At 39.6% G+C, this 26,940-nt stretch overlaps 1 protein-coding gene and 2 non-coding genes across 7 annotated transcripts in view; 1 reads left to right on the top strand and 2 right to left on the bottom strand.

Moving 5' to 3' along the window:
- gjc1 (gap junction protein gamma 1) overlaps window positions 1-25,487 on the top strand; it is a 45,501-nt gene extending 20,014 nt beyond the window's left edge. For 3 of the 5 annotated variants that reach the window (XM_044181447.1, XM_044181450.1, XM_044181451.1), the window contains one exon: window positions 20,144-25,487. In XM_044181447.1, the coding sequence (XP_044037382.1) occupies window positions 20,198-21,655 (1,458 nt within the window). In that variant the 5' untranslated portion in view covers window positions 20,144-20,197 and the 3' untranslated portion in view covers window positions 21,656-25,487. Of the gene's footprint in view, window positions 1-964; window positions 1,056-10,453; window positions 10,775-20,143 lie in introns of those variants that run through there. The other 2 variants (XM_044181449.1, XM_044181448.1) reach the window with 2 other exon arrangements.
- On the bottom strand, window positions 2,252-2,323 carry trnac-gca. The gene has a single exon. It is a non-coding gene; the product is annotated as a tRNA-Cys (tRNA).
- trnac-gca lies at window positions 3,429-3,500 on the bottom strand. The gene has a single exon. It is a non-coding gene; the product is annotated as a tRNA-Cys (tRNA).
- Window positions 25,488-26,940: the final 1,453 nt, after the last annotated feature.

Below are 26,940 nucleotides of genomic sequence, written 5' to 3'. Positions count from 1 at the left end.
TTTATATTTCCTTTGCAGATTAAGATTTTCCACACAAAACTTATAGTCACCTTATAAAATATGATGCATTGTCAAAGATTAAATGACACAACAGTATAAAGAAGAGATATTTATGTGACTATATTCCAAGATCCTGATTATGTTTGACTGGAGCTCAAGGTTGTGAGTATCATTACATATTAGTTTGTCTGAGCTTTGACGATGAGAGAATTAGATTAGTTAACAGTATCATAAATAAGCAAAGCCCTGTTTAATTTGAAAAATTATTTAATACTGAAAATATCAAAGAGTTGTTAAAATACTAATGGCTACTTTTAAATAACCGTTGAATGTTTTCCAGAGTCGGCTTGTTTGTTTATTTGTATATTTGTGTGTTTATTTTTTTACTTATTATATTTTTCTTACATGTGTAACTGTGTACACATACCTCCTTTTGGGGTGAAGTTAAACTTAGCTCCACTTATACATTACTACAACATTAAAATGCAGCATAAATGTTAAATACATTATTAATAATGATCCAATTATATAATATACAGTATATAAAATATAATCAAATAGATCATTCTGCATTAAGAGTAATTTTACTCTTCAACTTTCTTCTGGTAAAAATTCTCAAAATTATTCATTCATCATATATATGTATAAATCAGAAGTATCATAAGATACTTAAAACTACTAAATGCTTTTTTGCTCTTTGATCATCATGTTTTGTGTCATATAAGCCAAAAAATGCACACAGACATGCTACCACTTGCGATGTGCACATACACAAACACACGTAGGCAAAAGCATACTAAATCCAACTTGTACGCTTCAATTCCCATTCCCCATTTCACAGCACAAACAGATACAGTAGATGACGATAATGTTGGAACCAGCTGTTGTATTTATATATATTTGGGATGTTATTTAATGAAACCTTCCTCTCCTTCATCCATCTTCCCTCTGCCCGGCTTTTCAGCTCCTGTGGTATTAAAGATACGCTGCGGTAAATGAAGTCATCCCTAATCTGGTATGTGCTGTATGGGCCCCTCTGACGAAGACTCATCAAGGTGAAAGTGCTGTGGGATTTGTTGGATATTATTAGTATGGTAATAGGGTCTTAGAAGACACGGAATGAGAGGGAGCGGCACACGCTGTGCATCCAGGTGTGTGATATTTAGCAGCAGCAGTCGCCTCAGGAACAGATCTGTCAGACAAGTGAACACACACTGTAATGAAAGACTGGCCACTTCCCTGGAGAATGTGAATAATATGAATAAGAATAACACACATGTACAGTAGTTTGCGAGCACACACATTCAAAGGTTTAAACAAACATACACACACACGCACACACCACACACACACACACACACACACACATATTCCCTCTGCCCTCTAAAACTGTCACCAAAGGCAAAGGTGCATGCACGTACACATGTAGACACACACAAACACACACATCCACACGCTCCATCCCAGCCTGAAGTCACAACAAGAAACATCTCATTCTGAGTCACTCTGAGCGTGAGTCACACACACACACACAGATATATATATATATAAATATACATATACACACACAACCACAGAGCAGCCTTTTCCCTCAGGAGCACTTGCTTTACCAATGCCCTTTAACTTGATTACTGGACAGATTTTTATCTCTAATTCATCATATATTGCAGTACTCTTATTAAGTCAATACATTACACACACAAACACTGCCTTCATTCACACACAGACTCTCAGACTCCTCCTCTTTCAGCCCTCAGTCAGCTCCTTCCCTCCTATTCTTTCTCTTTCCTTGTCTAATGAGTCTCTGAGGAGGTGATAGCTGTGTGCTTCCACATGTGTGCACGTGTGTCTTGGCATGCATGATTATTGAAGATAGCGTGCACATGCTCACAGAGATGCCCGAGCATCCATTCACCTCAGGTTAACTTGTCTCCTCCCTGGTAATTAGAGATGAGAATCTAAAGGCTGATGAGTTCAAGCCTTTTTATGGCAAAGTATGAAATGACGTGTGGCTCAGTCCCGCTGCTGTACATGTGAAGGAGATAGTTCACAGCTTTGCCAACTCAAAGAACTTATGTAGTCATTTGTTTTGTACTGCAATGAATTATATGGGGTTCAAAAGAAAAGGTTAGTGAGATAAATTGAATGCACACACTAATGCTGAAAGTAAAAATGATTTATTACAAAGTTATCAATTCTGTCTGTGCCGAAGCAAGAATGTTAAGCCAGAAAGTTACTGTCATTACAGATGAGGGGGCATCCAGAATTGAACTGGAGACCTCTTGATCTGCAGTCAAATGCTCTACCACTGAGCTATACCCCCTCAGTCCAATTTGTACTTTAATATTGCTACTAAACATAAAATGTACTGTATCTTGCAGCATGTATTAGGGTTGCTTTATTATGATCCAGTTCACTATCACAGTTACTTGTTCTTTTGACTTCCAAAAGAAAAAAAAATTGTCTGGTTTGCAAGATTTCCATCATTATATCTTCTGACCACTAGTACTGCAGACATAGTGCCTATGTGCAATGGAGGTTCTAAGGGGGTTTATCAATAACTACTATTAATCCTCTGGAGTCTAGGTTCATTTTAGTTAATCTTTGTTTAGCACCTTTTGAACTGTCAATTCAATAAAGTTAGTTAGTGATAATCACTCAAAATATTACAATAGAGCAGAAAAATATAAGAAATAAAAATATAATACAGTCTATTTACATGTAGAGTGATATTCCAACTCATTCTTTCATTGAAAGTCTATGTATGTCTTTGTAAATATTGTCATCGAAACTATTAATAATTCAAAGATTTAAAAATGTCTTTTAAAAAATGTTTTTTGGTCTACAGACATTAATGTGCACTGTGTGAAATCCACACACCACACCACTTTCAACTGGTTTTCTCAGCTTGTCTCTACATGATATACTGTATATATAAAGTTATGTTACTATAAATAAAACATGCTCATTGTGTTCACCAATAAAGACTGACTCCAGATTAAAGCAATACATTTTAGGGTAGATAAATACAAACACGGCTAGCATTCCATATATGGAGTCACAGATATGATTGCATGTAATGTAATATTATCAACAGAAGTAGTACACAGAGTTTAAAAAGGTACTTCTTTATCTGCAGCCTCATGTTCCAACACTGAGCTATAACCGCATGAGCGTGACAGTAACAATATAAGATAATGTAAGTTTAGTGTAAGGTGGGGGGATACAGGGCTCTTGTAATCTTATTTTGCGTCTTTGGGCAACAAATTGAAAGACGTAGTTATATGAAAAAGAGATCAAATGAACATTGCACCAACATGAGGTTTAAAGCCTTTTTCTCTCATCTATTATTTGCTACTATGCTGGCTTTAACATGCTGAAGTTAGGTCATATATGCACTAAGCACTGTTTACATTAGTTATAAACAGAGAGGGCACCCAGAGTCGAACTGGGGACCTGTTGATCTGCAGTCAAACGCTCTACCACTGAGCTATACCCCCTCATGCATGGTTACCATTCCTTTTGTAATTTTGTAACAGAACCTCAACTCAGAGCTACAACAAACAGACTGATGCTGTAGCCTCCATTCACCCCGTGTTAATTAATTTGCTCCAAACTAATTACAGACAAAACTCATCAAGGTTCCCAAGACTATATTTGCATTTAAGGGTGAAATAAAGTGTTTAAACAATGGTGTACATGAGATGGAGGTACATGAACCTTACAGTGAACTCACATCATACAAACTTTACTCTTTTTCATTGTCTTGCCATTGGTCAATTAATCAAATCTAATATTTGTCAAGAAGGGAATACGGGGACAACCTTTTAAAAACGTACTGCATTTTAGAAAATATCTACGTCAGAGTTCTTACTATAGATGTGAGCTTGATCAAAATAACATGAACAAAAATAAATTTATTGGACTTATTACCAAAGGCACGAGTAAACAGATAAGACAAAATTGTTTGTTGTTTTCCTCTGGTGTGCCATAATAGATTCTCAGCAGGAGGATTTCCATAAACTGCATAATATAGTTGGTTTGTTTGTTCATTAGTGTGCAACACTATTTATAGTGTGCATTGTTTATGGTATGCTATCTTTAGACCCTGTATCCATCTATCCGTTCATCCATCACTCTATATTGTAAGCCAAGATGCACACATGCATGCATGTGTCTATTCATATGCTGTCCTCTGTATGCTGAAGGGGTCATGGCATGGACCAAACAAAACAAAGGCACCTCCACAATGCTAGAGCTTGGAGTGGGTATAGCTCAGTGGTAAAGCATTTAACTGCAGGTCAAGAGGTCCCTAGTTCAATTCTTGCTGCCCCCTATAGAAACATATGTACAGTGTATTGTTCCTTTATGCTGTTTATTGCAGCCTAAGTGCACTGATGATTTTCTGTTGTCCCTTATGTAGAGGCTGGAATGGCTCAAACAAAACTATCAGCAATCTGAGTCCTGACATTAAGACCTAGAACCACTGGCATATAACACAGAACATTACGTAACATCTCAGCCACAGGTGTCAAACCGTGTACTAGTGAGTTCTGAAAGTCTACAGGTTTCCGTTCCAGCCAGACACCACACATTAAACTGCAGGTAATTGTACAATAAATTCCTCCTCTCTGGCTGAAGCACTAGTCAGTGGCTGCGGTTACAGGGTACTAAATAAAATGATCGGAAACATGCTGTTTAACTTGTGGTTGCACTAATATTGATTCACTGAAGTGATATTGTACTGAGGAAACAGTTTGAGCAGATGCTCCAACAATTATTTGTGCTTAGGATAGCATTTAAGCTATGTAATCACAACTCTTGATCTATAGTCAAATGTTACCACTGAGCTATACCCCCTGACGTTCATATATAGCATGACATGACATGATTACAAAGGCAACTTTAGACTTGACTTGAGATAAAGGAACATTATAAGCTCTTGATCTCAGTCCTTCAACTTTAAACAAATGTAAGTTGCTTTGTATTGGTCAGTGAATGAACCTTTTGACCTGCAGTGCTTTCTCACTGAGTCTGCTGTGGTGAATCACACTTTGGTTTTGGATGCACTGAAACAAACACATGCATACTGTCACTGTGTAAACAGCAGAGGTAGCCAGAGTTTAACAGGAGACCTCCTGACCTTTGTCAAATATTTGGCCAATGAGTTACATCAGTGGCTGTAATGAGGCTAAATAGTATCCAAACATTTATTCCAATGGAAGCTGCTCACCCAAAACAAACACCAAGAAAGTTTCTTGCTCCCTGGTTGCTTCCTCCATGCTGGGCAGTGGGCCCATATTCTCTGGCTTCATAAACAACACAAACACAATATCTTGAAGCAGATCTTGGTGACTTTTAATGAATATTGAATTTAGACTGTGGTGGAAATTAAGTACATTTACTCAAGTACTGAACCTCAGTACAATTTGGAGGTACATTACCAATTTATGCTACTTTATACTTCTACTCTACACCATTTCAGAGGGAAATATTATACTTTTTACTTCATGACATTTATTAAATGTAATGTAATGCAACAAAACTAACAGGAGAGCCCCTGAAGTCCCGAAAAAAAAGTTTTTTTTATCTTTTTGCATACGATAATAACTTGTGTGTATCTTTTATGCTTAAGATAAAAAATTATTGTCTTTCGGGACCTTGAGGGCTACCTTTACTTTTGATACTTTAAGTACATTTTGCTGGTAATACTTATGTACTTTGAGGTTGGAGCTGCCAGGCAGGAGGTCTAGAGGAAGACCAAAGAGGAGATTTATGGATGTAGTGAGAGAGGACATGAAGTTAATTGGTGTGAGTGAGGAGGATGCAGAGGACATGGTTAGATGGAGGCACATGATTCGCTGTGGCGACCCCTGAAAGGGAACAGCCGAAAGGAAAAGAAGAAGACTTATGTACTTTTACTCAAGTAGAATTTCAAATGCAGGACTTTTAATTGTAGCAATTGAGTATTTCCACAGTGTGGTATTGTTGCTGTTACTTAGTCTAAGTAAAGGATCTGAGTACTTCTTCCACCACTGAATTTAAATAATTCAAAGAATTGTTTGTGAACATGTGTAATGCTCAGCACTGGTTCTGAGGGCTGGGCTATACCCAGTTACAAAATTTGTAAGCTGATTTTATCGCAGATTATCCTGAACTGCCTCTGAGACATAACTCTACAGCTACAAAGCCACTTTAATATTTACACACGTGGTTTACAGTAACAACTACTCCTGTGACTATGCAGACAGCGTCAAGAGGTTTAATAACTAACTAAACATTAGAACTGGTAGGAGATGTAAGTTACAGTAAAGACCCCATTAAATTGTGTTTTTCCTCTCGTGATGTGATGTACTTCCTGCTGAAACTAGAGGTGGAAGTCATGAATCTTCTTGCTGATTCGAATCATTTCATCGAGTTAAGTTCAAAGATTCGTAGTCACTGACTATGTAGTTTGTCTGACAATGGTGTTCTAAGTCACCAGTGAGTGGAGCACCACTGCTAAAAGCTACTGATTTGGTCAGTGACAATGGTGATTCAGTATAGTCTGTTCACTTTGAACTGACTATAAAGATGGTAAAGATGTACTGAACACCTCTAGTTGAAACGGGATCTTGGGGTGGGAAACACTGAGTGGGTTACATTAACTTGATAGCAGGGGAGGAAGTGTTTAAAAAACTGTGGTAGTTTTATTGGTTGGAGTTAAGTCAGTCCTCTGAAAGTTTTCCATCAGGAAGTTGCCATTCAAATTCAATGTTTTTGTGGTAAACTTGGAAATTCCTGACTTCACGATGAGGACGACTCAAATATACAGTGTTGTCATCTTTACAGATGTACTATTTCCCAGGAAGTTAAACTTTCCCATGAAATCCTCATTTCATGACACTGCTGCCTCAGGCTTAGTACACACTAATAGCAACCCATCAGTCTACAACTCGGATATAGACAAATTGTTGTAATGGCTTGAGTAGAACCATATTGTGAAAAAACTGACAAGATGTCTGACCAATCTGTCACTCAGACCTCTTCTTAAAACTGCTTTGATGTTTACATGGACGATACACTCTCAAATGAGCCAAATTAGTTTGGTTTATGCAGACAGACTGAAGGATTATGGGAGTTAAGCAACCCCAATCTCCCCAGTCCATCTATGAGCAGTCTGTTTAATGACATGCTGATATATACATATGTTTTGAAAGCTGCCTATATGTGCTGAGAATATAAAATTTTGCAGTGAAACTGTTGCTCTAATGCTGTGGAGCGGTATGAGAAATGAAAGGCTGAGGTTTCTTTGCAATATGATATGATATGATCCTCATAGCGTCAAACTGCATGTATCAATATACATGTATGTATTTATATATACTCTGTATGTCAGTCTAATGATACAGGGCTTTATGCAATCATTTTAATACTGTTATAGTAGTAGTAGTAGTAGTCCTATGTACACATGATAAGCAGCATGGATTTAGGCCCATATTTACGCACTGAGGGCCAGTAACGTCGTACCCACTGAAGGTGTTTTTTTTTTCATGGAACATTATCCCCAGGGAAGATAATATACCACAGTTTTCTCATATTATGATCTATTGACATGAATTTGAAAGAGCCAAAAAAATGAGCACTCAGTCTATATCCAAGTAAGTATCACTCCACTTTTATTTTTATTTTTTTTACCTTTCTATACCTTTAATGGGAACCTTTCAGTGGCCACCAGGCTACACAAACTAACCAGCATCATAGTGTGTCTTTCATACGTTGTCATCTCTACTGGTTGGGAATATTTCAATGTGATCCGATCCGTTTTAGCTGCGTTTGATGAAAGATACAGAGTTTATATTACAGTGCCAGTCAGAGTCAACAGATTGGCACTGCATTATTAACTCTTGTCTCTGTCAAATATACAGCTTACAGACATCTAATATTAATAGTCTTTCTAATGCTGCACTGAAGACAATAGGGATCATTATTATAAGTTGGTACTGCTCTGAAATGCTTCTTAAGAGTTACTTGAGACTACAGGGTGAGTTACAGCACTATTGGTTATGTACGGTAATTGCCAAAATCAAAAATACATATTTTTCTTGTACCTGTAGTGCTATTTAGCCATCTAGATTGTTTTGGTGTGTGTGTGTGTGTGTATGCTCACAAGACCAACACAACTTTGGTTTCCCACAGGTTCATGATTTTTTTAACGTGGGTTTTGGATAATCATTATCACCATCATTGACAGTAGCATCAAAATCATCATCACATCTGCAGTTATCTATAAAAATCTGTGTGACTGAAGAAAGTGCTCCATAAAACTACTCACATCAAAAGGAGATGAGGACATAGCACAAATTATTCAGGGTCATTACCAAGATGACATGTCCATAAAATACATTTCAGTATTTATCAACTTCACATTTATGAAAAAATTTGCAAAATTGGTATACATTAACGAAAAACACATTTAACAGAAGCTGTGGACTTTGAGCGACATGATATGAATTTAAAGAGGATTTACGCCCTCTGGTTTCTCAGCACATGATCTGTGAAATGTGGTGATAGCGATTGGACCACTCAGAAGACATAGATAAGAAAAGAGGGTGAGATAGCGTGCTGTCCTAATTTGAGCAACCACCGCTGGTGAGTGGATTTGGACAATATCAAACGAACATCTTTTATTGTTTGTAGCGTTGCATGATTATGACTCTATGAGAGGGCATTAGGGAGGGAGCAGAGTGATGGAGTGAGAAGGGCATGCAGAGGCTGAAAGTGATGGGGAGGATTATGACCAAGTGTCCATATTTCTGCAAGCAGAAACTACAATATATGTGGTTGACATAAAACGTTTAGCACCAGAATGGCCAGGGTCAGCTGATTATTTGGATTTTTCCCAACTTTTATCTGAGTTCAGTGTTCTCTCATGACTTTTCAAACAACTCTCTTGACAAACTAGTGTTGTTAGATCTTTTAGTAGCAGCTCATTGGCAGCTTATCACCCTTCTTTTAGAGACCCAAATCCACTGGCATTCATAACATGCAGCATGTTGGGCATCAATTATTTGTTATCCATTGACACATTGGACTTGGTATGAAACTCATTACCAGTGGTCCGAATGATACTATAAGTATAGCACTGATACTGGATTTTTGAGGCAAAATACTGAAAATTAAGCTTTAATAAATTACATTTTTTTCACATGAACACATAACTTATCCTGAAGGATCCCATACATTTCGTTTATAGTTAGGAATTGTGACCAAGATGTGTACTGAGTGGGATTCTATAATTGAACAAGACTAGTCTACCACCACGCTAGGCTACATGCTAACATCAGTATGCTAGAATCAGAATCAGGTTTATTGCCAAGTAGATTTTCACATACAAGGAATTTGCCTTTGTATATTGGTGCATAACAATAAACATAGTAAGCAGAAAATATAAAGAAAGATAAAGCAAGTATACTGCAAGTCAAGAAGCATTACTAGAAAATTGACCAAAAAATATGTACAATATGACTGTTATTTAAATGAAAGCGTTGTACAGTTTTGTGCAGAGATGTGCAAAATATTGACCAGACATACCAACACTGCCATCCATAGAGCCATGCCTCTAGCTTGGCTGAAATACATTTGTAAGTGCTCTCTGAACAATCACTGTTTCTAAACTATTGCAAACATAGTATCTTTGGCATTTCTGAATTTGTTTGTTACTCACTGGCTGACATACTGTATATACCAAAACAGATATATCTCCAATAAACTAATATCAGCAAAGATATATGCCTCTAGGAAATTTGGAATTTAAAACATTTTCCATAAACCCAATTGCTTTATGTTGTAAGGGGTTGCAAAGGGTAAACATGTTAGAAAGCTTTATGTTTGTTTGTGCTGGAAGAACAACTCCTTCTGTTTTATGGAGACTGAAAATCGTCTTAGTGATGCTCTTTTAAGTAGTTTGTTTCCACTAAAATGTTGTTCTACAAACAAATCCAAGCTCGGTTACTTCAATTCAACATGCATCATTGTTTTTCTTTTTACTATGTTGCGAAAATACTCCAAGAGATAAGAAAGCTTGAAATGATGTATTTAGGATCTCCTGGTCTCATAAGGCTACATATAGCACCTTTAAATTAGTCAACTAAGATGCACTTTAACAGTGTTATGAAACACAAAGGCCAGATTTCTAATTGCTACCCTTACCCTTTCCTGAAAGCCCCGTCCTGCCCTGCTCCTCTCCAGTGGCCAGAGGTCTCACAAAGTCAATGAGTTGAATATCTTTTACCTCCAAAACCATGCACTTCCCCTCCATCACTCTGTCGGTCCCAGACTTCCCCTCCCTTCTGCCCTCCAAGGGGTATTAAAACCCCACCACCTCCTCCTCATCATCACCGCACATACAAACACACACCCATCCCCACCCCCTACCATGACCCAGTTTGGAGGGGATAAGGGGGTAAGTGAGGACCATTGTAAGTACCACAGGGAGAGAGGCAAGATGCTCTGCCTCCCTCATTCCTCTCCCTTTCAGAAAGAGCTCACACTTGGTTAAGCACACACACTGAGGCTCTTCACAAGAGAGCGGCCATGGAGACGTGTGTTTTGTTTTGAGTTTTTTGTTGTCGGATGTCGTTGTTGATTTTAGGTCATGGCTGTTTGATGTCAGCTGAGGTTAAGGGGTATGTAAAGGAGGCTAAGTGAGATGAGGAGACAGAGACAGAGATGAGGGGCCTCAGGTTGAGAGACAAAAGACACAGTACCTGGCATCTGGGACAGACGGAGTAGAGTGAGTATGCTGCTTCATCACTTTACTTTGCTGCTTGTTTGTTGTCTGTATGTGTGTTTTGTTTTTTGTTTTTAGTATTTATTCATTTGAAAGTGACTTTAAGTGATGACAAAGGAAATAATATTTAATTTGTAACTGATCAGGTCTATCAGGAAGCCAAACTCAAGGTCTAGCGACAGTGTAATGTCTTCTTGAACTTGTTCGTACTCTTTTGGATAACTTAATATTGCTAACACTTAAAAGATAATTTATATGTATTCTTTCCCGGTATGAAGAAAGGCACAGATGCGCACAGAGAGGCTGCTCCTGCCTCAGAGATTCATCCTGTAACATATGGAACCGGTTTATCATTGCGTTTCTTCCCTTCGGACACTGTTAATGAGGGAATTTTTCCCACGAATACAGAGAGAGAAATGTTCCTTCAGAACCCACCTCCTTCCTGCAAAATGAAGAAAAATAGCTCATTCATCCATCTCAGCAAAGACTTCCTCGTCTCAAGATTCTCTCACAGGCCGAGGTTCATGTTTGACGATGCAACAAAATGTTCAGCAGTTTCTATTTTTATCCCTGACTAGTGAGGTTTTCTGATTTGAATTCCGGAAGACACGTTTTATGAGCCAGAGGCCCAAATTGGGGTGTATTGTCTACTCAACCCTTTGGAATTTATAGTTTATTTGTGTTTCATGGCCGCATGCATTGAATACTCTGCAAGTAAGTTTCATGTCTGCGTTTGTGTGTGTGTCCGTGTAAAAACATGCACCATACAATCTGGTAGAGATTAATCTATGAAATGGATGTGATTAACAGCTCTGATAACCTTCTGTGTGGGAAAACTTAAAGCAAAGTCACTCTTGGCATGCATGTTTTTAATCACTTCAAGGACTTTTTTGAACAAAGTTGCAGCTCAGGAAAAAAGCAGACAAACAGAAAGTGTTGATAAGAAATCCATTTTTAGCTATGCTGGATTTTTTTGGTGATTTGAATATCTCTGAGTGCCTAACAAAGGAGCTTATCCAGCGCCTTCAGAGTAGGAGAAGGGGAACCACAATATAAGAAACCCCCTGTGCTTTTTTTAAGCCAAGCTTTTGACAGCGGCCGGTCTTCTACACAGTGTTGTTATAGTGGTTATCTCTACTCATATTGTGAAATCACAGGCAGAGGCTGGTGACCTTTTTCTGACAAAAAATGTGTTGGTTTTATATGGAATATCTTAGCATCAAAACAGCCACGATTTAACCCACATATGACGATCCAGGGGGTTATCAGAGACAGATGTCTGGCCAGCAACTGTGTGAGCAGATTAGTTTGATCTGTGCAGTATGTGTGGGACAAGGTGGAGGCTCGGAAGGGCATCAATAAAGCCTGAGGATGTCGCTGGCAGAACAGAGGGAGAGGACACTGTGGCAATGGCCCTCAAATAAGGACAGTCAGAGGAACATCGGCCCCAAAAGAACATGCTCAGAGGTCTGAGTCAGTTGTCTCATAGCTCTCTGATGCTTTCATTGTTTTTTTGTGTTAAAAGAACGCATTTGTGATTCTGGTGACTGGCTCCATTTTACTTTAATGAGATAATAGATACCAAAATCGTCCCTGTATCTCTCTGTATTTTTTGATGGCTATGGTTTAAAAGGGGCTCACAAAATACTGACTACATAAGGCTCTTAGACAATAGACGTCATTGTGCCAGAACTTTCATCTCATCCCAATTAATTATTAGCCACACAGTCCATTTTTCAGAATAAAGGTGTCTCTTTTTTATGTGATTAAGTTTTACAAAGCCAGCATCTTCGCACCCACTGCAGCACTTTATTGTCTGCGGTGAAGACCAAACTCTGCTGCTGCTGGTTCGGGACTGGCTTTGGTTTGGATCTTCACCGATTACATTTTCATTAAGGATTTCTGTTGTACAGCTTTTTTTTAAACATAAAATGTAAAAATATGGCTTCCTCACACAGGGAGAAAGATGTTTCGGAACCAAGCAACGTAATTAACCTTTCTCTCCTTTTTCTCGCCACCTCCCCATTCTGACTTTGCCTCGCTGTTGGCCACAAAATTCTATTTTACAGCAGAAACTGTTGAATGTGTTCCGTTTCAGCAATACATTATCTAAACCAATCTATCTGTGAATAGAGAAGATTTAAGATAACAGGTGTGAAGTTTTTTTGGAGTGGATAAATAACCCTCTGAACCCTATCTGGGTTTATTGACTCTAGATCTGTTTTTACTTTTCAGTGTAAAATGTGCAAAAAAGACCTTTCTTAAATGAAATCTCACATCTTGCCACTGTTCCAGAAAAACAAACACTTTTACATAATTTACATGAGATCTCTCAATTTTGCACATTTGACAAAAATGACCGCTCATATTTATCCTGGTAATAGCACTGAAGAGTGACCATTCTAATGTTATTGTTGCTTTCTAGCGTTGTGCTTAATGATACTGTTTTTATATTACTCAGTATCATCCCTTGCATGACATTCATTGAATTGCTTGAGATGCTATACCGAGAGATAACTTGTAGCAGCACTGAAGAAAAAAAGTAAATAAACGTAATATTGCAATATGTGGCCATTAAGCACTACTGCATACGAGACTGATAAACAGACACAAAGTATGAAAAGTATGACAAAACAAATAATAACTTTCTATTTTCAGCAACCGGACACTATTATTCCTGTTTCCATTTAAAAAAAATTTAAGTGTAGGTATAGCAAACACAACTGAAATTGTTGCAAAAATCAACATGGGCACATTAGCCACACAGAGTTTAAAAATATTATATTTTTAACTGTTTATTACTCAAAGCACACACTTTGAATAGTGCTACTGTAGTTGCCTGATTTTTATTACTGAATGCTGAAGGGCTTAAAATAACATTCTTTGGTCATGTAAGGGGATGCTCTGTGCCATCATGATGATGGAAACAATCTTTTTTCAAGTGAGAGACTGCATGGAAAGCCGAAATCATGCGAGTCATTAAAAGTTGCAGACAAACCCCAGAAAGCAGCACTGTATAGAAGCGAAGATGCAATCGTAATCACATGAAGTCAAAATGAGGCAGCAGATCAGCAGGCTCAAGGCTAAATCAATCTTGGCTGAGTAAAGTGCTGACAGTTTCTTTTACTGGAACTGCCTTCATTCATCACTTCATCAATCATTTACAATCAGTTTAAAAACACTTAGAGAAATCTAAGTGATAATTAGCATTACGATGAAGCAGACTGAGGAAATGTTTATCCCAAGCCCCTCATACAATGCAGGGGGAAAAGTTCATCTGCTGTGAGCTGACTGATAGCGGCTGCTGCATCTGTACGGATGTTTGTCTATGAATGAGTTCTGCGTGAGGTCAGCAGAGAAGCAGAGACAAAATAACACTAAAAATAACTAGGAATTTATCCAATAACTTAATACCATCTGCATCTGTTTTACATACAGCAACCACACGATCCAATCATTTATATTAAGTACAATAATAGTTTTACGTAGCAGTTTAATACATTTAATTTGTCTATAAATTTACGTTAGTATGCTTCACTTGATTAAAGTTCATCCAGAGGCTAATAAATCTATTACCCTTCCATACACCCATTAGAGCTTTTTTCTACCATTTACATTATGTTCATTATCCAAACTGCCCTTGGCCTGTGTTCGTTAATATGAATGTGGCTTTGTGTGTGTGTGTGTGTGTGTGTGTGTGTGTGTGTGTGTGTGTGTGTGTGTGTGTGTGTGTGTGTGTTTTATACATGGATCTGCATATATCAAAGCCAAGCAGGAATATGTAATATGTAGACAGACAGTTAAGAGGCAGAGAGAGGGGATACAGAACTGGGCCCTGGCAGTAAATAAGAAGAAAACTGTCATGATTTTTCAAAAATGACCCAGAGTCCATGAGAACAAATACCAGTTTACCATTAATAATCATATCATTGAACGCAGTATGAGTTATACCTACCTTGGTATAACCATAACAGCATCAGGGAGTTTCAACATGGCAGTGAATGCACTAAAAGAAAAAGCTCGAAGAGCTCTAAATGCAATTAAGAGAAAATGTTATAATTTTCAAATTCCAATTAAAATTTGGCTTAAAATATTTGAAAGTGTCATCCAGCCCATTGCACTGTATGGTAGTGAAGTGTGGGGTCCACTCAGTCATCATAGCTATACCCGTTGGGACAAGCATCCAACAGAACCTTTATATGCAGAATTCTGCAGATACATTTTACACGTACACAGAAAAACACCAACAAATGCATGTGGAGCAGAATTAGGCAGATGCCCACTGATAATTAACATTCAAAAGAGAGCGCTCAATTTTTTTAATCACCTTAAATCAAGCCCCCTAGACACCCTCCGTTCCAAAGCCCTCCAAACCCAAGAGCTGAGCCCAGAAAAGAGTCCCGTATGTCAGTTGGTGCTGAGACTAACTGCCCCCCCTCAGACACACTCTGACCAGTCTCACAACAACACTGCTTTCCAAACATCAATCAGAGTAAACAAACTTATAACACAATGTAAAGAAACCGATTTGGAACATTGGAAAGAAGAAACTAAAGGCCAACGTAGATCAGAATGTTATCTGGTCCTAAAAAGAGATTATGAATTGGCAGAATATCTCTCTGCTGTTAGAGATAGAAAGCAGAGACAGATCCTGACCAAGTGCAGGCTCAGTGACCACAAACTGGCAATTGAAAAAGGAAGACACTCTCATTAAAAATCAAATGTTGCAGTGTTTAGTTTTCACTTTTTTTATTTGTATTTTAACTGCAAGTCTACAATTTATTATTATTATTAGTGTCCCATCTTACTTATCTGTATATATTTTAATATCACAATTCTTCTGTTTATGTACTTTTTTTTTATTTTACACATACTTTGGCAATTTTAACATATGTTTCCCATGCCAATAAAGCCCAATTGAATTGAACTGAATTGAATTGAAATGAACTGGATGCAGACAGACAGACAGAGAGAGATTTTTTTATTTTATTTTAAACTTCCCTTTATTAACCCCATTATTAGTACAGCAAACAGTGCAACATGGAGAGACTACACAATGGGCGAATATACACGATTTTAATACTTACATTACATATATTTATAATCTTCTATGTTTTAATTTTTATCTTTTTTAATAATTCTTATTTTAACTCTAATTCTAATTATTATTCTTTATTGTACCCTAGCCTTTTAAAAGTAGCCTCTACAGTACGCCTACATTTCACTTCACATTTTGCATGAGCATGTGACAAATATCTTTAAATCTTGAATCTTGCGTAACCAAGTACATCTGCATCAAGAAAAATCAATGAAAAAGGTCTTCCAAAATGTTGCTTTGAACTGATCATAAAACTAGTTATTTTCTTTGTTAGTTAGTTGTTTTGTATTCCTGTGTCATGCTCAACATTTGACCCATCCCATATGGGATTACAAGACAAATTTCTGGTGACACAAAACCAAAAGAAGAAAATTGCCCATAACTCAAATATGTTACACATTACATAGCATAAGAAAGAAAAGAAGTGCTACAATCCTAAAGTTTATCCTGATATTCTCATTTCAAAGGCTTTCTCCAAGTAACTGGCTAACTTACATGTTATGTTTCACGTTTAAATACACCACTTGTCCCTAGAAGAGCCCAAGTTAATATTTGTCAAGTCAAAGGGAGGTCACCGATGTTGTTGCTGAAATGTGAAAACCATGACCTGGCACACCTGTTATGTACATTCACCTGTAGCTTCAGAACTCCCTTCGATGATGCATGCAGTTACAGCACATCTTCCTGTTACACAATTACAACCCTTGTCCACCTGCAGTGGTACCTTATTCCCCTGGTGTCCCTCCCAAGCCCAGGGCACTGCAGCTGGAGCGCTGTGTCCACATGATGAGTCACAGTGAATAAGGAGCACCTCATCTAACCCCAATGCAGTGTTCCTCATAGTCATGGAGTGTTTGTGTACAGGGACATTGTGGCTCTACTCCGCATGCTTTTTGAGGTTGTTGCACGTGTGTGTATGTGTGTGTGTGTTTGCCCGTCTGTGGGTCTGTCTATGTACTATATCTGGATGTGAGTCTCTGTGGATCCCGAGGGATGTAAGCCAGTGACCGAGGGGATCCCTCCAGTGCCGCAAACTTTAATTGTAACTGTCTATTTGAAAAGGCGCATGAGGTCGTGATGTGGAGAGTTCACCCCTTAGGAACTGATCTTGTTGACCTTTGACCTTGTACTGTTCTGGTAGGGCTATGAGCTATGTCATGGGCTCAGATGTATCAGAGAGACTGATAGTTTGATGACCCATGATTACACAAGTAGAGCCATTGATCCTGAAAGTTATTCCTTTCTAAGCTCATTAGTAGTCTCCTATTATATTAAATCACTGTGGGAGTTTTACTTGAATTTGTTTTCTTTTCTGACTTTAGAACCAAATTCTGGTGTGCTTTTTGATGTTTTTACATGTGACATGATTTCCACCAATTTGCTGTTCATCATTTATATCAGAAAAACAGACAGAAAGCCTGCCTGCTGTGTCTATGCAGTGCTCTAAGTTACTGGGGGAGACTGACTCACCCCAGTAACTTAATGCACAGAGTCAGCTTCTTACCCCTAACTGCCCCACTAGCTCCCGCAGACATACATTGGATGAGAAAGCAAAATGCAAGGTTATATGTAGCTGAGGTAGCAGAGGTAGTGCAGGAGTATTAAGCCCAGGCAGTCATGTGCCTGAGCTGGAGCGTCTCTCCTGGTCAGGAGGGAGTGTGACAGTTCCTGGTGCACAAACCACCTAGGAACTCTAAAAAGTAAATACAAGGCTTCATCAAAGGATACACTGAAGTTCCTCTGTCTGTGCAAGGACTGTTTACAGCTGTCTCCAGCTACAAAGTGCATTAAATAGAGTCCCTGTTATATCACACCCAAATATGACTCTTTTGAAAACTATTCAAGCAACATTTTGAAATTAAAAACACCCAGTGGGTCAGTCATTACAAATTCTTGCTTGTGCAGCAAAACATTGCACCAAACCACTTATAAATTCTAAAAATACCAAATATGTCTGACTGGATTTTGAAGAAATGTGTATAAAATCATGCACAAGACATCTAAAGTATTACCATTTAAGCCAATGTCTCGGCCACAAAAACATGAAAACATGAGTTTGAACATTTCACTCAGTGTAAACATCAAGAGCTGGAACATGTAGACAGAACATACAGAAACTTTGTGATACAGGGATATGATATGGGGTTAAGAAAAGAAAGAACTTTTGCCCTTAATTTGCTTAATTTGAATACAGCCAGAGTAGAGACCACGAACATCCAAAAAACTTTGAACAGGTGCTAGATCAAAAAGTCTTGCCTGAAAGCAACAATCTGACAAAAGATTGATTCACAAACCAATAGCAGCCAATAATTTAAAAGAGTAGTGTTTCATATGAGGGAAATGTAACACAGCAGGCAATATATACGCAAACACACTTATTACTCAAGTGGTTGTGATTTGCTAAATTAAAAATGAGTCTGCTCCCAGATTAAACGAGTCAGAATGGTGCTGGACAACAACATTTGATATAACTGTAGGGGACAAAAAATGTGCCTCTATAAAAGGACCACAAAATATACTGTATGAATAACACATTGAATCCACTATCACAAATATTCAATAAACTACATAAGTCCCATAAATTACCCCCAAAGTTGCCATTATAATAGAAAGTACAACACTGAAAAGACAAATACAGTAGATAGGAACAGTAGAAAAAACACAGAAGATACAGTAATAATGATACATTTGTCGCCCCAAAACATTAAACAGCAGAATAGCCTTACCATTATATTAAATCAAAGCAGTTTAACCTTTGCAGCCGGTTGTTTGTCTATGAGTGAATCTGTATATTATTATCTAAAGGACAACTGTGCAGCACAGTAAGAGTTATGAAAAGAAATGCAATGATGTAATACGGGAAAAGTCAGACAGAGCTCGACCATGGAAGGACTCTGCTGTGACTGTGTGCTTGTGGCAACCTCTTGCTCCACTCCGGCCATTTGCTGCTTACTCATACATGTCGGTCACAGACGCTCACAGTTAGCACTCTCACATGGACTTCACTGCTTAGTCTGATATACTGGAGTGATATACCGTACTGGAGTGTGTGTGTACACACAAAGGATTCCTCACATCTACCTCCTGTGTCCCAGGCATGTCCTTATGTGGTCAAAGTGATCAATACGACACATGTTTCATCGCAAGCCTTCTTTAAAACATTCCCGCCCTCTCTGCTCCCACTGGAGACACAAAGCAGAGGGCTGGGAGCTCCTGCTTGTCTCCTCCAGCTAAATTTTCCCTCTCGCTGCATCTTCAGCTCGCTCCGACTAAGCTCTCAACCTGCTTGGTCAGGATATCATCCCTGGAAGCCCTTTAAACCCCAAACTAAGCTAGTATTCATGGTTGGATTTTCCTCTCAGTCTAGCTGACAATAAGCCATGCGCTATTGCGGCTTCATAAGGGGGAAAGTTCTGTGGTGGTATCATACTCATCCCCCAAAGCCACCCTGAGGGACAGCAGTGTTTGGGTTCAGCTCAACTGCCTGAGATAATGTGGGTCTGCTGTCTGACTCCCCGCTCCAACGGTTTGTGCCCAGCCACCTGCTGATTTTGCTGGTTTGGGTAGAATGCCTGGAGCCCAGATCTAACCTACATAGGCAACATGTCGCTCTTCCTAAACTGTGCTCCAATGCGCACCCACACACACACATGCACATAAGCACAGCACAATGCCATTTACCTCTCAACCAGAACAAACCAGTCAAGTTAATACAGTCCTGAAAACTGCACCTCACACAGAAGAAGGCTCGCTAAGAGGATTTATTTCTTCAAAAAGAGATAGGCTGTTAAATAAAGTGTGTGTATTTGATGATAGCAAATTCCCTATTTGGATTATTTCGCCTCCTTCTCAGTGCTGCTTGATGGTATTTTTTAATACCAATATCCTCTTTCCACCCTGTTTGGTCTTCTAATTCCCTAAAAAGCCCAAACTTGACAGCAACCTCACTGTGACACTGAGCTCCAAATTCAGTGTGTGTGTATTTGTGCTGCAAGAAGCAACAGATCAAATTAAGGATGTATTGATTGCCTGAGCTCAGAGAGGAACACTTATTTTAATTAAGGGAATTATTATGTCATCCCTTTTCACATTTTGCCACTGAATTTGCAGAACTAATACTATATCCACAGAGTTAAAAGTCTTACTAGAAATATCTGCACAAATTGTACTATTTGCTTTGATCACGTTTTGAAACTTGCAGCTGTTGTGAACTCATACTGTCTTCCTTTTTCTCCCTCTTGTCTTCCCCTTTCCTTCTCCTTTACTTCCTCCAGAGTCTGTGAGCAGGTGAGAGAGGGACACTGTCTGCCCCACTGTCCAGCGACACCATGAGCTGGAGCTTCCTCACGCGGCTGCTGGAGGAGATCCACAACCACTCCACCTTCGTGGGGAAGCTGTGGCTCACCGTGCTCATCGTCTTCCGCATCGTTCTCACTGCTGTTGGGGGAGAGTCCATCTACTATGACGAACAGAGCAAGTTTGTGTGCAACTCGGGCCAGCCGGGCTGCGAGAATGTCTGCTACGACGCCTTTGCCCCTCTATCTCACGTCCGCTTCTGGGTCTTCCAGATTATCTTGGTGGCGATGCCTTCTCTCATGTACATGGGCTATGCTGTCAACAAGATCGCACGATTAGATGAAGCTAAAGGAGGAGGTGGTTCTGCTGCAGTTAGAACAGGAGGAGGGGGCTACACACACCGGAAGCCCAGGAAAATCTGCTTTGGAGCACGGCAGCACCGGGGCATCGAGGAGGCAGAGGAGGACCAGGAGGACGATCCCATGATTTATGAGGTGCCAGAGATCGAGCCCCCAAAAAGGCCACGGGATCCACTGCAACCCACACCGAGACCAAAAGTCCGGCATGATGGGCGCAAGCGTATCCAAGATGAGGGGCTGATGCGGGTCTATGTTTTGCAGCTGGTGACTCGTACAGTGCTAGAAGCAGGCTTCCTTGCAGGCCAGTATTTGCTGTATGGGTTCCGTGTGATGCCCGTGTTCGTGTGCTCAGGGAAACCTTGTCCCCACAGCGTTGACTGCTTTGTGTCGCGGCCTACAGAGAAGACCATCTTCCTGCGCATCATGTATGGTGTTACTGTCCTTTGCCTCACGCTCAACGTTTGGGAGATGCTCCATTTGGGGATTGGTTCAATCTGTGACATTCTTCGCCGTCGGCGCAGCCCACCTCCGGAGGATGAGTACCAGTTGGGTTTGCTGGGCACCAACGGGGGTGTGGAGAGCTCAGTAGGGGGGACAGGGCCTGAGGCAGGTTCTGAGGGAGGGGTGGGTGGAGATGGGGCTGCTGATTACGTGGGCTACCCCTTCTCGTGGAACACCCCATCAGCTCCACCTGGCTACAACATTGTGGTAAAGCCAGAGCAGATGCCCTACACGGACCTCAGTAACGCTAAGATGGCATGCAAGCAGAACCGGGCCAACATTGCCCAAGAGGAGCAGCAGCAATTTGGCAGCAATGAGGATAACTTTCCCACTGGAGGGGAGGCCCGTGTGGCTTTGAACAAAGACATGATCCAGCAAGCTCATGAGCAACTGGAGGCGGCCATCCAGGCCTACAGTCAGCAGCACCGGGCAGAGGAGCAGCTTGGGGACAACCAGGACGACAAGCCCCAAAGTAACATCATCCAGGCCCAACCTCAGCCACAGCCTCAGCCTCAGAAAGAGCGCAAGCATAAATTCAAGCACGGGAAAGGAGGCAGCAGTGGAGGAGGCAGCAGCAGCAACAGCAGCAGTAGCAAATCAGGAGAGGGCAAGCCCTCTGTATGGATTTAACCCCAGAAATGGGGTTAAATACCTGACATGTATTGAAACCATGTATATATTAGAGATTGGATGATGAGTTGTTGCAAACCTTGGATATTTAAACACCACTGTGCCTTAAAGAATCCTGCAAGCTGGAGAAGATCTGTTTGTGTACTAAGGTGTGTAAAAAAAGGTGATGTTGCAGCTGACAATTTGTTTTGTCTGGGCTATCACTGTCTAACTTGAATCATCACACCAACACAAACTGTATAGGCTACAGTCTGTCGTTTACATGTCTCGTTCTCAAGTTCTGAAGCAGATTATTGACCTCTGTTGTCTTCACGTTTATCCTTTCTTAGGGATTTGAACTTTGGAAAATTACTGAATGATAATGAGTTCTGTTGCAAATCAGATTGATCCCAGATTTGGCTTAGCTCATTTTCTGGCTGCTCCTCTGCAAAGACACCATCTCCATTAATACATTGGCATCCTAATTCTTGGGACATCAAAATACAATGACATCAAAATGAAGCATCATCATAATAAAAAGGCAAAGGGATGCCATGTCATCACTATGCCCTGGCTAGCTAAAGCTATGACTTCTTGCTGTAATGACGTCATCAAGGGACGTCATAACAACATAAATGCAATAAAATGAAACGTAATTCAGTGACAGAGCCTAAAGCAGTGGCTTTATAATGCAGTGAGAACATCACCTTCCTGAAGGCTGTCCTGTCAGTCATGTTCTGTGTCTGCTTTCTCTCCATTGTCGATCACAGTGTTACGCTGCTGTGACTTTGCATTTGACAGTGTGTTTGTATATGTTTCCTGTGTTTTTTTTATGTGTGCTACACCAGCTGCTGCTCAGAAACTGTGGAGTACAGCGGATGGCTTTTTATCCAGTCTAAATCTGAAATTTCCTGAGAAAAAGATATTCTTTTTAACAAGGTGCATAAGCAATCCAGTTGTTATACCTTACTCTTCAACTTTACAGTATCTCTGGCTCTTCATGGCTGTTGAACAAGGCTGCTCAGCACTCCACTGGTGTTCCATCTGCCTTGTAGTTGACTGCCCCCTGGTGGTATCTTCTACGGGGCTTCCTTTATTTGGGAGTAGATACCAGTTGCCAATGCTACCTGCATCCAGCAACACCTTAACCAGCTGTAGCGTTCCTTTTCTACTGAAAAGCTTTGTGTCAGTTAAGTCTTCACAGCGCTACACATTCAGTGTTAGATGCACAAGGCTGCAATATCACCACGGTGAAAAGGTTTCAAGCCATTACTATAATATAGTGAGACCAAACACTGTCTGTGTGATGCAAGTGTCAGTGCCAAGATTTTATGCTAGGCTGCTATGAAGCCTGGTTGTTTGTAGCTTTGGAATACTGTGGCCATGCTACTCCAGTTGTGGAAAAATGCCTACATGAGACCAACCCTTTTGTAAAAGTCACTTGTTTTTTCTATTACAGTATATGTATTGCTTTTTGGAATGGGATTTATGTTTGAACCAGTGTTTTATATGAAAACACTCTTTTTTTGTAAAATAAAGAAAAACAAAGCAAGTTATTTTAAAAATGAATTAGTGGTATGGATATTTATGGTTATTGTGTTTTAAATTGCCTTCCAATTGTAAAAAATGTGAAATATGACATAGTATATTTTTTATAATATGTCGGCTACAGTGACTTAATGACGTAAAGTAAAAAAGCCAGACTTTTCCCTGTATGTTACAGTATCAGTATTTAATGTATGTATCAACCCTCTGGGCTGTGTTTTTAATAAACAGTGTTACTCCTTTTCCAACATTGTTCTGAGATCTGCTAAACAGCTGTGTGCGGAGACAAACTTGCTGATGGAATCTGTTGGGGAAAGAACATAAAGTGCCAAATTATTCAAACCCTTCCAAGCTTCGCCCCACAGTAGCTTTCCAAACAAGCAGCAGTTCTGATTGCTTACTCGTTTCATGAAGGTACATTGTGACGTGGCTTCCTTCACATAAACATGGTGTACAAAACAAATAGAAAGAATCTTTATGATTGGTTTATTCACCACTGGGCTCCACATGTCTTTTCAATAAGCCAGCCAGCAGCAGATAGTCATAAATCACCAAAAGTACTTCAGTCAGCCGCTCCCCAGAGCAATGATTGATACTGGCTCCACTGACGCCGCCATGATCCCAATAAGCCGCAGGTGACTGAGAGTTTCCCAGTCAGCGTCAGTCTCTTCCCCTGGAGGCACATCAGCCCTGATTTCTTCCCCAGTGAGCAAAGTTACTCAACTAAAGTATTTACTGCTTTTTTGGAGCAGTAAACAAACAGAAGTATAAATGCAGCTGATGCTGTGCGGTTAGAGCCAGCTGGGGCCACTAGAGGGCGACTTTCTGTCAAAGGAAGGAGCACTTGAGAGGGTGAGGAAGGGCCGATTTCAGGAGGTGCCATGGGGGGACTCAAAGACCCCATCTGCTCAGAGTCTGCATTACTGGCAGCTTTGCCTTACATCTCCAAAACTATTCTAGGTTGTATGGCTCAGACTTGTCTGTTTTGGGGGGAAAGTAAGGAATTCTGGCAGCTGTCCATGAATTACCTAGTGGCACAATTATGTATTTGTTTAGCCCTGGTCTACTGAGAGCCTGAAAGATACTAATGTAGAAATAAAGTGTGCTCACTGGAAAGAAATGGCTTTTACAACTACTTTTATTAGTATATACTTTTATTTTTAATCATGTGTCTCCAGAATGTCACAAGGGCTTTTTAAAGAAACACTAAAAGCAAACACACAATAAACCAAGTGTAAAGGTGTCCTGTCTGATTTGGTAGTGATAGTTTTACAGTCTAACATAAGTGTGCCAATGTGTGTTTTGAGCTTTGTGATAATGCAGTTACGAGATAATAATAAATGAGGCTGGCGAATGATGTTGGCTGGTGAATCCCATGATAAGCATGTAACCTTTCCGGATTAGCAGTATGTCTTTGTGTCTTTCTATCTTTATTCTTTGGTAAGTATACACTGAAAGCTGCTCCTCACCAGAGCCAAATTCCTTGTATGTTTGATCATTTCCAATACACTTAATTCTGTTTGATTCTTTAAGGATTTTCATTTAAAACATATCACACATAAACACAGTACTGACAGTGTGGGGAATTAATTTTTTTCTGTTGCAAGGTAGCAGTAATAATAATAATAATGCATGACATTAAATCACCTAAATTTGACAGTGACAATATGCATTTGTGCATCCACACACCTTGGAGTGGAGACATACCTTGGAACTGAAAGCCATTTTAGTATCACTCATATCTAGCAGCTGAAGGAATTATAAGTGAAAGAGAAAGTTATTCTTCAAAACTGCAGGTGTGACACGACTGTTCACAGGTACGGCAGGAATGGTGCAATCACCATTTATGAGATTAACATTGTTGGAACAATGCCCAAATAGACAATTATTCTTTTGTGATTTATGTCTGTACTGTATGTAACACAGACAGAGCATTGAAACCGGTTGTATCAAATGTAGTCTTTTGTGGGTTTATTCATCAAGGATGCCACAATGTCCATCCTCAGCATCGCTCTGTCTATGTAAAACAATGTCTGTGTTCAGAAGAACGACTGTTGTGAGGCCATTTTGTTTCCATACATGTTTCTTATAATCACCCATGTGGGATGTGACAATAAAACCAGTGGTATTAGTACAAACTCTGATTCATACACACAATTGTGTGTTTGTGTGTTTTTCTATGCCTTTTGTAAAATGGACATTTCTTTTGAGATGATTTTTTTTCATATACTTTGTTTGAGGGATACATTTCATATGCATGTGAAAAGACCTATTTTCCTACAAAAATAAATCAGAAATGCATATTGAATAAAGTCTCTGCATCTTTTGTTTGGGCTCCATAGCAGAAAAAAAAACATCAGGAGATAAAAGCCTTCCCACTCTTGAAATGTTGAGTACTGTCTTGTTCTTGTTGTCAGTATGAGATCTGTGTTTGATTATGATTGGTGGAGAGCAGGGGTCTCTGCAGTCCTATCAGGAGAATTACAGTCACACAGGCTGATGGTGTGTCACTGGCAGGAACAACACAGGAGACCGAAGAGATGTCACTTCGGCTCATGTCAGCTGTGTGATTTTGTTTGTCACTTTGGCAGTTAATTTGGTGACAGTTGAACTTCAGCTTGTGATGAGAGAACATCTGAGTCTGTGAGGCTTTAAATTACATTAATGCATTACTAGCTCAATGTTTGTTCCAATAAGCCACTGATTTTAAAAACAGAATTGTCCTTGATAATACAATCATTTCTTCAATTAACCTGATCCACCAGAAATGTTCAGAATCATCATTCAGTGCTTCTTATAAATTGAAAATATGAATATAAGGATTGAATATGTGTCCTCACTCTCTTTTTTTCCACTGAGTTTTCCACTTTGTGTCTGTAATTCACAGCAAAACTGCCTGGAGGATAGACATCAAAAATGGAAATGGAAAGAAAGTTTTTGAGATTCTCTGAATTACAAAAACTTTCCAAAACAAGTGGGAATGAGCAGAGTGCTACAGCTGGATGTACAACGAGGTCACTGCCGATATGAGAGGAATCCCTTGAGCAATGTCTGGGATGGCAACTTGTGGCTATTTTCTCTAAAAAGAAACAAACATTTCATCCCATTAACAGAGTCTCTCTGTGAAAGCATCAACCAGATGTTTGCATGTCTGGTCCTCCTGGTAACTGTGGGACGCTGTGCAGCAGGACACGCAGGAGAAACTTAGTGAAGTGGAAGGTGCAATAATGTATAGGCCACTTATATCACAGATGTATCGAATATGGAAAAATAAAGGCCAAATATTTAACTTCTCTACCCTATTTGATCCCCCACCACCCCACCTCCCTTCTTGACCCTATCCCCTCTCACCTTTCCTCACCCACCTCAATACCTCATTGACAACTGGTTGTTTTCCTAACACTCTAAAAGCAACAAGAGTGAGCGCTCTTATAAAGAAACCCACATTCAACCCTTCTGAAGAATTATATTGCAGTCAATGGAAATAGAGCATTTATGGAGCAATCAATCATTGTGAAAAATACATTACAGACATCTCTTTGTTGTCTAGATGAAGTCCACAAATTTTCAGAATTTTGTCTTGATAACTGAATTTTTTAAATAATAATAGTGATTATATCAGTAGTAATCAACCCTGCTCCTGGAGAGCTACTGCCATGCATGTTTTAGGTATCCACCTTGCTTGGACACACATAATCTGTGTCATCAGCCAAAATAGATCTGTCCATTCATTCAAGTATATGAAAGAATTAATAAGTGAC

The sequence above is a fragment of the Siniperca chuatsi genome, linkage group LG21 (assembly GCF_020085105.1).
Source record: "Siniperca chuatsi isolate FFG_IHB_CAS linkage group LG21, ASM2008510v1, whole genome shotgun sequence".
NCBI lineage: Eukaryota > Metazoa > Chordata > Actinopteri > Centrarchiformes > Sinipercidae > Siniperca > Siniperca chuatsi.
This window is presented reverse-complemented; position numbering and strand designations above follow the sequence as displayed.